The following is a 10328-nucleotide window of genomic DNA, read 5'->3' as shown; positions in this document are numbered from 1 at the left end:
AAAAACTTTTTAATATGTGGGATTTTCACTTCTGGTAGTGTATTCACAGAGAAAAAAAAATTGAAATTTTGCATCAGTGTAGACATGAAAAATAGCATTTTATGAAAATAATTACTAATTTTAGAAACTGACAGTTTAGATACTTGCCACCTCAAAGTGTCTTTGAAATTAAGTCCATTGTGTCATCAAGGGGAGTGGTTGTGAAACTGCAGCGATGTGTTACGAAGTGATTATTGGACAATTGCTTTAAAAAGTGTTGAAAAATGAAAAAGTGGAAAAAGATTATTAAGGTGATTTCAGTTATTTCCCATTTTGTACCTGAAAACATATAATGCAGTGTGTCCGATTTTAAATTTTTAATTAAAATATGGTTTAAAATTGCTATAAATTCAGTGAGCTTTGTGATGAAAGTTTGCAGTATTGTTTGAATTCAGTGTTGCCTGTTCTCATGCCCAGAATCTCCCATACATGAATGAAAATAAGAAAATGAGGTAATATAATCTCATTTTGAAAATTAATACTGCAAAATTATTTTTCCCATAAACAAAACAATTGAATTGTTTTTGTATTTACAATAACTCAATCAATGTTTTGAAATAAGCATTACTTTTGACTTGTTATTAAAAGCATTTCCATATTTTGTTTTCTGCTGTTTATATTTTTTCAGGATTTCTCTGTGACAGTCTCTCATATTTTTTTTTAACACAGATATCTATCCATTCCAGAACTAATATTTACTACAATCAGAGACTGAAATGGTATGACTAGAGCTTTAAATAATTTAGCTCTGACAGCTTCATCATTTTCTGAGAACTTGGAACGGAATTTGAACTCCGCTCTGCGCTATCCTAGGTTATAATGCCATCCTTGCCTAATGAGGGAGGTATGCTGGTCTTGGATTTTTAGTATAGCCTATTAATTATTAAGTATGCTTGTACCTCTAAATTGCAACAAAGTAAATGTATTTTTAGTTCATTTGTATATGTTATTTGAAATATAAAGATGTTGATAATTACATTATTTTCCAAAGATAACCGTGGAAGTGCTCCTCTGACTTTGAGTTCAGAACTACCCTATCAAAGCACAATTAAAAGAAAAGTCAGAAAGAAGAAGAATGGAGTCATCACTGCAAATGTTGCTGGCACAAAATATGAAATTGGTAGGAAGCTGCATGTTTTTTTTCCATCCTAATAGCCATTGATGTGAGTGAATTACTAACTAATGGGGTGAATTAAAAGACTTTGCATCAAGCTGACAGTGAGACATTTCCAGAAGATTTTGTTTTGTAAGAAAACTTTGTTTTTGTAACATTAGGTTGATAGCTTTGAACACTGTGTATCTATTACTCCCCATTTGTTACTCAGGGAAGGGCCTTGAAATGCAAAAGCTTAAGTAATCAAGAAGGCTGTGGAGAACCCCTCTAATTATGAATTACATACGTGTTTGGAAGTTTACCTAAAGCTTTGAAAGATGAACAGTTGTAAATTTAATGTTAAATAATTATTATGCAGAAGATTGTCAATAAAATCTACTAATGTTCTGTATTTTGATGCTTGGGACAACTTCAGAAAAATCTTTTCTCCTAAAACCTGAATTATGCCTGGCACATAATTAGTCGTTTTTTAAAATATTGAAATAATATATGCATTTGCTTTTGTAACTACTGTACTTTGACTAAGGAGGCATTCTTGTTCCCTGTCTGCAGTGACATTTGTAGTCGTCACTGTTTTAAAATTAACATATGTGATAGCCAAGATTAAAGTCTAAAAGCTGTGCAGGTGGACTTTTACAAGATGATGGTGGAATGCTCTGAAGCTCTTGACAGTTCCTGTCAGTGGTTGTGCTCTGATTCCAGCATCAGTACAAGGTGCTGTAAAGTTGTAATGATAGTTTTGCAATAGACTGATGGAAATATTACCAGGTAAATAGTAGCTTGCATGCTAACATTGTGCTCAGAAAAAGAATTGAATATTGGAATTGTTTGAAAATCTTTATTGATTTTTTTTTTTAATTTTGAAAATTAATCTATTTTAGAGATTCAAAATATTCCCTAAGTATGTGATTTCTCTGTAGTACGTGTAGTAATACGAGAAATGGGTTTTGTGAAAACACGTGATGAAGATGAAACAGCTAATCTTATATGGAGTGATTCTGCTGTGCAACAAGAAAAGATTGCTGAACTTCGGAACTATCAGGTAGAGTGGTAGTTAGGATTTCTGAAATGTTTCAGTAAACTGCTTTGCTCTGAAACATTCAGTAATGTGTCACTTTTGCTCATTTACACTTGTATGGAGAGTAAAAAAAGCCACTAAACACCACCAACCAGGCTGCAATAAGGCTATACCACTACATATTTTAAAATCCTATTCTCTTTTCCAGAGTTATTTTTTCATACCACTTGGAATCTGGTGTTTAAATATTTGGGGCTTTCATGCTTTTGTCTGCCAGTTGGGTGTTGTGAATGATCAGAGTTTGAAAGAAGATGCAAAACATCATTTATAAGTTGCTCATAAGCTTTTAAGCAGTAAGTTAACAAGCAGAGCTCTCTCCATGGTTTCTGTGAATAAATAATTCCTTTTTTACCATTACTTTGTGATAGCATTCTTTGTTTCTAGATAGCTTTGTGAATAAAAGTATGGAAGTCTCCTTTCATGTCTGAAATTAAATCAATGAGCACTCATGTTGGTGGAGGAGAATAAAACTTACAGCCTCTTTAGTATTGCTAAGAATACATTGTATAATGTAAGATAGTATCTTAAATAATTTATATGTAACACTAATTGTGTTTGCCTGAGCATGCAGTTGGACCTTTTAAATGATTGTGTTGGGTATACCAGGAAAACGAGAAAGTACCAGCTAACTTACTTTTTTTTTTCTCCTTCCTCAGAGAATCAACCATTTTCCAGGAATGGGAGAGATCTGCAGAAAGGATTTTCTGGCAAGAAACATGACTAAGTAATCTTTCTTTTAATATTAAGTTTTTCAGCCATAGTATTTAATGCAGTACAATACTGAATTATTACTTGTAAGGTTTGTTTATTTTTATTACGAGGCTGCGAGAGGACCAAGAATAATTTCCAAATTTTCTTAATAACTTTGGCTCTGGTCCTGGATATGTAGTATCGGAATGGGCTACTGTATCTCTCCAGTTCACTTCCGTGGAAAATGATGTGGATTCAGTTCTCTGTTTACACATTGCAGAATGTAGGAGAGCCTTAAATTATTGTGTAATACACTTCATATATAATACAAGCAGGCATATATCCTGTAATGATAGAACAGAAAAAACTAGTACGTGGATGGATTTTATTTGTTTAAAATAATTAATGACTGTATTTTTGTGCATATCAAATTTAAAAAATGTGAAGCATCTTACTGTTTATATAAGAAATAAGTCAGAGAGACTCATTTGTCTAATTACAAATTCTCCTTACTCTAGTGGAATAACTGGGTTCTGAGGAATTGTCCTAGCTGAGAATCTGTGAGTAAGATCTGTAAGAAAACAATACTAAATAATGATTCAGCAGCCTGGTAATAAGGAAAAGTTTAGGGCGTGTGAATATTTTGATTCTTCTAATCTAAATTAGTTTAAAGAGCAATTATTAATAGAGTTTATCTTTTGGCCCCCAACATTACCTACACTGCCTTTCCTGTTACCAGAATAGAATTCGTTTTCATATATTAACATAATTAACATGATATGTCCTCCTTCCCCCTTTCTGTTTAGTAACTACAGCACACAGTGTGTAGAATGTATGCAACTATTACAATGCAAATATTACATGTATTGCTATGGTGTCTACATGTCCTACATGTGGGCCAGAGATCCCTTGTGTCAATACGTGCTACACAAGCACTTTTCACTGCCCCTCCTAGATTAACCCTAAGTAAAAACAGAAAGATAGCACATGGAGGCAAACAGCTATTTGGAGAGGTCTTGGAAACTGCAAAACATTGGTCAGCTTGGTAGGCAGTGGTATCCCTGTGTATTGCTGCTACAGTTCTGTGATTTTAAAAAAATGTGCAAAATGGACAAAAGGCTCTTGTTATCATGCACACATTGTTTTCAAATACAGTCTGATTATACCTCTCTCAACCTACTGAATTCTGAGTTTGAAACACAGTTTAAAGGTACTCGGTGAGGAGATTGCGCAAATTACAGATAAGATGGGAATAATTTCTCTGATACAATAACTCTGGATCAAACATATCTATGTTGTGACTTCACTTAATATCAGTAGATATAGCAGGGTTTTAATCAGTCTTTTTTTTGCACTAATAGCCTCACAATTCAATACTTAGTATTCATAATGTATAAAAATCAAAATGATATCCCTTGAGACTGCTTGTGAAACAGACATACATATGTGAAATCACAAGTCAGTTAGGATACATGGTGGGGCAGGCTCTTGTCTGTAGAGTGGAGGATTTTGTTCCATACAACTGCTGTTCTGTATTAAAATTTATTTGAACAGGATTGTGCAGAAACACTAATTGTGTTCTCTTGCTTTTCTGCTGCATGCAGCCTTTTCTTTCCTGTTACTGGCTCATACGGAATAGCTGTGGGTTTTGTACTGTTCAAAGTTCATGCAACAACTGCTGAGAATTGGTGGAGAGCAGACTCTTTCTTTTTCTTTTTCTCTTACTTCTATCTTTGTTGTTATACTGATCTCACCCTTCCATTTTATGCAAGCTGTTGGGAATGGAATGAAAGAGCAAATCTACCAGACTCTGAGAGGCAAATGCTATTCAGGAGGAATTGCACTTCAGGAATTCCTCTTACAACCAATATCCAGGCACTCTGGATCACAGGACAATGTGGTTTTCACATGCAGAAGGATGGAAGGGAGCAGTGTAATAGGTAGTGTGTGTAATATGAAAGAAGACAACCCAGCACAGAAAGTATAGGGACACAGAGTGATGGAACAGCTAGAAACAGAAATGTAATTGAGAACAAAAGGAAGCATGAGCATCGTTTTCAAGGGGAATAGTCAGAACACAGAAAAGAAGCTTGGGGGGGGTGGGGGGGGGAAGGTGCCACGTAGGGCCAACTAGATCTTAATTTCTGTAAATGGTCTCTTAGATGAGATCTCCTCATGTGAAGGATAACTGTGGTTAGAGAATGAATACAATAAGTGGAGGGGAAGGTGTACAGGATGAATGAGAAGGGGAACAGATCCATGTATGAGATGGTCTTTTTTGCAGCACTGCTGTTTTTTACATTTAAAAGGTTTGTGAACTGATCATGGACCAAGAATTGTTCTCATCCGTATCTACCCACTAACTTCCTTTCATATTTGAGAAGTCAGAGGATCTTGAAACCTAGGCAGTGGAACCTACGTTATGAGACTGACAAGTCATGTCTTTAGTAACCTATGTTTTGTTCAACACCTTTGATTCTTTTGCACAGAAAGCACTCTGGGAAACAAGAGCACAGTCTGACCACATCTGTGAACTAAAATAGCACTCAGAAGAGCAGTAATTTGCTGTTTAATTCTCAGACCTCCTGGTAAGGACTGCAAAGGCTAAAGGATAGAGCAGCACAGTGAAAAAGTGGTTACCCACAGTAGTGGATAGCAGATGTGCTGGAAAATAGGGCTATTGTGATGGAATGGGTCTTGATTCTGCAAGCTACTTGATGATGTTCCTAAGCTGTTTCTGAATAGGGCCAAGCAGGGAAAAAACAGAGCTGAATTCTTTTGTTGAAAGTTTTAGTGAGCACCAGAACCTGTAAACAATGGTTAAGTATTCTGCTTCATATTGTTGTTTGTAGTCTACCCAGTTATGCATAAGATAGAAAAAGGCATATAGAACTGATGTAGTCACAAAACGATACTAATATATCTAGAATATCATGATGCTATATTCATTGAGTAGGGAGTACGTGTATTGAAACCTGTGAGTGAGTTAAATGGCAAGTCTCTATCATGTAACACTTCAGGATGCTTATGATAAATAATTTGGAGAGGGATGGAAACTAACACAGAAATTGCTTTTTGCTAAAAATAGGATGATTTCTTCCTAGATAAGCTATTCGGTTAGCAAGGTAATGATATTTGTAAATATATAGCAGATGGAGAGTAATTTAAAAATATATATGAATCATAATATCTATTTATGTTTTTTAAAGCTCTTTTAAAATATTTGGTGGCTTCCATCAAGCCAGATTTGTAAAAATAATAGTTACAATGAAGCTGCAGAAGCACTGAACCTCATGCAGTACTTCAAGACTACTATAGCTGTTGTGGTTTCTGCAGAGTGTTTGTTGGGTGGTTGGCTAAACAATTTGGTGACAGTGTATCTATTATACCAGTAGGGCTTGGCTACAGTCCTAGCCTTACAGATGTAGTTGGCAGCTCAGTTTTTTCCATTAGTATTTGAGCCACTTAAAGAAAAAGTGTCTTATGTTGCATCAAGAGTATTATGTTGGCTCATAGTAGAAAAGAAAAATTGAAATGATACTGTAAGTCTCTTTTACATTTAAGTTATCCTGATGCTATTAGTTTTCATTACAAAAGGAGAAGTATACCTAAATCTATAATTAATTAAAAGGTATTAAAATTCGTCATAGTGCCATTTTAAAAAAAAATAATCAAAGTTGGGGAACTTCCCCTGTCAGTTAATTTCTTTTTAAACATCAAGTCACTTTCTGTTGGTCTGTGGGTATTCGTATTTTAGATGTGTCCACCGTATGTTACAGAGTAGTTTTGGGTTGCCCAAACTAATTCCATATGAGGTTATGTGTGAAGTTTCAGGTATTCTGAGTACCTGAAACAAGCTAGCTGCACCAGTATATAACTCAGCAAAGACTAGATTTGTTCTGCTGAGAACTTTGGTATACCAGTCTGCACTGTACCGCCAACTCCACATTGCTCCTATAACATATTTGTTGACCAGTATTAAAGCTACTTTGTATAAAGCTGACCCATACCAATCTAGCCCATGCTGCCAGTCTGGGGTGAGTGTATGCTTCCTATCTGCCAGATACACAGATTTTGGTGACAGAAACTTTTACTAACTGAATTCTTTACCGTTTTTCCTCTTCTATTTATCTTTTCTGCTACAAAATGAGATATGCTTGCTACCTCATCTGCCATTGCTATTAAAGCAGGGAGCTCAGGACCTTGCTGAATGCTTTAGCCAGATTCAGTTTCAGAGATCGTTCCCTACAACGTCTTAACCTTATTTTTAGTTTAGTTCTTCTATTTTCTCCCCTATTGTCTTGCTTTGCATTTCTTTGCTTTCTTTTGACTAAATAAGGTGCTCAGGGAATCTTAATCACAATATACTGATGCCAAACACAAATCCAAGCTTGTGTGTTTTGCCCTGTGTTGGAGGTGCATGAGCAGTTGCTTGGCCTGTGTCAAAGTATATTTACTATGATTCCTTACTTTTGAAATTCCTTCAAAAGACTACAAAGAAACAAAACGCCTTTTGTTAAATTGCTTACATCTTAATTTTAAGTTCAGTCCGTGTTATTAATATTTTTTGCACCCATGAGAAACTCCAAACATCCCAGGTGCTCTTTTTTTGTCTATGTTGATCCTCGTACATCCTCAAACATATACCAAAATGAAAATGAAAATACTTGCCAAATATTGCCACCCCTCCAACCTCCAAAAAAAAAACCAAAAAAAAAAGGAAAGAATCCAGGAGGGAAAGATCTATAATCACATGGTCTGTTGTAAGTTTAATATTTCTACAAGTAGGAATAGCATTAAATCATCTGAAAAACTGAATAAAAACTGTAACAGGAGTAAGATGGATGCCAAGAAATGAGATGGATGCCGGTAACATAATAAGCAAATATGATACAATAATAAGCAAAAATGCACAAGATATAGTCTGCTTTTGTTGTTCTTAGAGTGTGCTTAAACTATTCTTAAACTGCAGAAGCTTGCTTTCATATTACAGCATTTTGCTAAAAAAAAAAGTTTCTTTGTCAAATTATTGTAAATGGTTTTTAATCCTGAGGATTGAAACATCCAAAGTAGTTAAAAGATTTTAACTCAATTACACTTTTTTGTAGAATGATCAAGAGTCAGCCTCAGGAGTATAGTTTTATTCCTCGAACATGGATCTTCCCTGCAGAATACACACAGTTTCAGAACTATGTAAAAGAACTGAAGAAGAAACGTAGACAGAAAACTTTCATAGTCAAACCAGCTAACGGTGCAATGGGACATGGGTAAGCTGCATGTTAACTTCTTACCTGTTGAAGGTGAAATCTAATGCTATTTACATTAACAGAAGCTGTGTATTAGTAAGGAGACTGTATTTCAAGTTGTATGATGTATGAAAGTTCATGTGTTGGATGAAGGCTTAACAAGCTGAAACAGCTAAAATAGAAAGCTAAATCAAAGTGGTATTTTAATGTTGTTATGAATGTGGCATAATTAGAGCATGCATTTTCTGATGAAGCTCAAATAATTCTTAAGATCAGGGTTTTTTTTATTGTGAATTTATCTGTTGTGCTTAGACTTACAGGGTGAGATTGTATTGGGCATCAATGGCAGGGTTTCAGTGGCTGAGGGCTGCAGGAGTGTCGTGTGGGAGATCAGGATCTTCCACAGCTCTGAGACCAGCCCAGCCATTGCATGCCGAAGCTGCAGGCTGTCAGAGAAGCACAGACATATTTAAAAGCAGCAGCCTTGAGCTGTAGAAGAAACAGAGGAGACGCGGTTGGCGATGTTGCTGGAGGTGCATTCTTGGAAGGAGGTGACACCCAGGCTGGAGGAGGGATACCCTGAAGAGACTGCGACCTGCAGTTCAGTTGAAGCAGTTGAAACAGCCAGTGATAGGACTGCATAGTAAAAAACAATGAGATAAATATTGCAATTTCATTCTTAACTCTATTCTTGTTTTCAGACATTTCAGTTTTAGCTTTTCTTGCTTTTAATATCAATTTGGATTATACAGTATAGTAAAGCTCTTAGTTATTAAAAATGTATCAGAATTACTGTAAAAGTAAAGCCCCCAAACTTTTCCATTTCCTTATTTTTCAGTCTTCTTGATAAGATAAGCTGAAGTGACAAGTAGCAGCATAATTAAGAGAAATGCCTGGGAAGTACTTCAGTATATTAGGAGTATTCAGCACCAGAACACTGAAATGTATCATAAATAATAGGGGATAAGATTAAGGCAAGAAAGCTGTGGGAATTTGGGGTTAATAATTACACACTGAAAAAATTAGCTGTTACAGTTATATAAAAGTCTATGTAGTTAGGGACTGCCAGTTTATAGTCTGTATATAAATCATTTTGCATTCTGATGTGGGGAAACTGGAATACAGAAATACTGAGCTTAACCTATGCCATCCTTAGTCGTACCAATCAGTGTCCTGCTTCGCAAAGATCATCACTAAGTCAGGTTAGCACTGAAAGTTCTTTGCAGCCAGTACCTCAGGCAGAAGTTGTGACAAAGTCTGAAAGCCTATTTTTAGAGCTGCGTGGAGACTAATCACAGAAGCTGGAGACTGGTTGTTCTGCCAAATAATTTCTAAGTGTAGAGGGAACCCATTATTACAAATTGTTGAATCAAAGGAAGCAGAAGGATATTTTGAAATGGCTCATTGCCTTTTTTCATCCAGTGAGGCATCATAAAGGACAGGAAACCAAAAGCTATGTAAGCGAATGGAACTTTTTCTCTACCCTACAAATCAGATGTGTACATCTCTTCATCCGGGTAGACTTTAGCCTGGTTAGCTGGCTAGGTGACCATGAAAATGTCTTTTGAAAAGTAATATCAACGTTACATTTTTAAAAATAACTTTTGTTTTTACCAGGATCTCTTTAATAAGAAATGGAGAAAAGTTACAGGCTCAGGATCACTTGATTGTTCAGGAATATCTTGACAAACCATTTCTTATGGAAGGCTACAAGTTTGATTTACGTGTGTATATTCTTGTAACCTCCTGTGATCCATTAAAAGTATTTTTATATCATGATGGACTGGTGAGAATGGGCACGGAAAAGTATCATCCCCCCAGTGACTCAAATTTGGTAAGTTGGAGTTCATTCCAATTTATTGCTTATACATATAGACTTTTACCTGTGTAGTGTTTTGAGGAGGTAAAATAAAATAAGTTGTGACATGAGATTTAATTTGGTATTCATCTGGCTGAACTTTTGGATTGTCAGTGAAGAAAAAAAAATAAAATGAAACATTTAGCTCATGCTTTTCTATCAAAATCACAAGTATAGCTGTATTATTGCTTATGTGTAAAACTTTTATATGACTTTGCATGTATGTGTGCTAAAGAGTTTAAATATTTCCTAAAAGAAGGCAAAATATGTCAATTATTGACATTCAACCCAGAAAAAATGAAG

General features: G+C 35.4%; 1 protein-coding gene across 1 annotated transcript; it reads left to right on the top strand.

Moving 5' to 3' along the window:
• Window positions 1–722: 722 nt before the first annotated feature.
• On the top strand, window positions 723–10001 carry LOC104161462 (tubulin polyglutamylase TTLL7-like; the record flags this gene model as incomplete). Its single annotated transcript, XM_009699916.1, has 6 exons — window positions 723–883; window positions 1031–1159; window positions 2074–2195; window positions 2888–2955; window positions 8030–8188; window positions 9785–10001. Coding segments are annotated over exons 1-6 (720 nt in total), but the record flags the coding sequence as incomplete, so codon positions are not given.
• Window positions 10002–10328: the final 327 nt, after the last annotated feature.

This window comes from Cariama cristata, unplaced genomic scaffold (assembly GCF_000690535.1).
Source record: "Cariama cristata isolate BGI_N322 unplaced genomic scaffold, ASM69053v1 scaffold8105, whole genome shotgun sequence".
NCBI lineage: Eukaryota > Metazoa > Chordata > Aves > Cariamiformes > Cariamidae > Cariama > Cariama cristata.
Note: the sequence above shows the minus strand (reverse complement) of the source record. Positions and strands in the feature narration are given on the sequence as shown.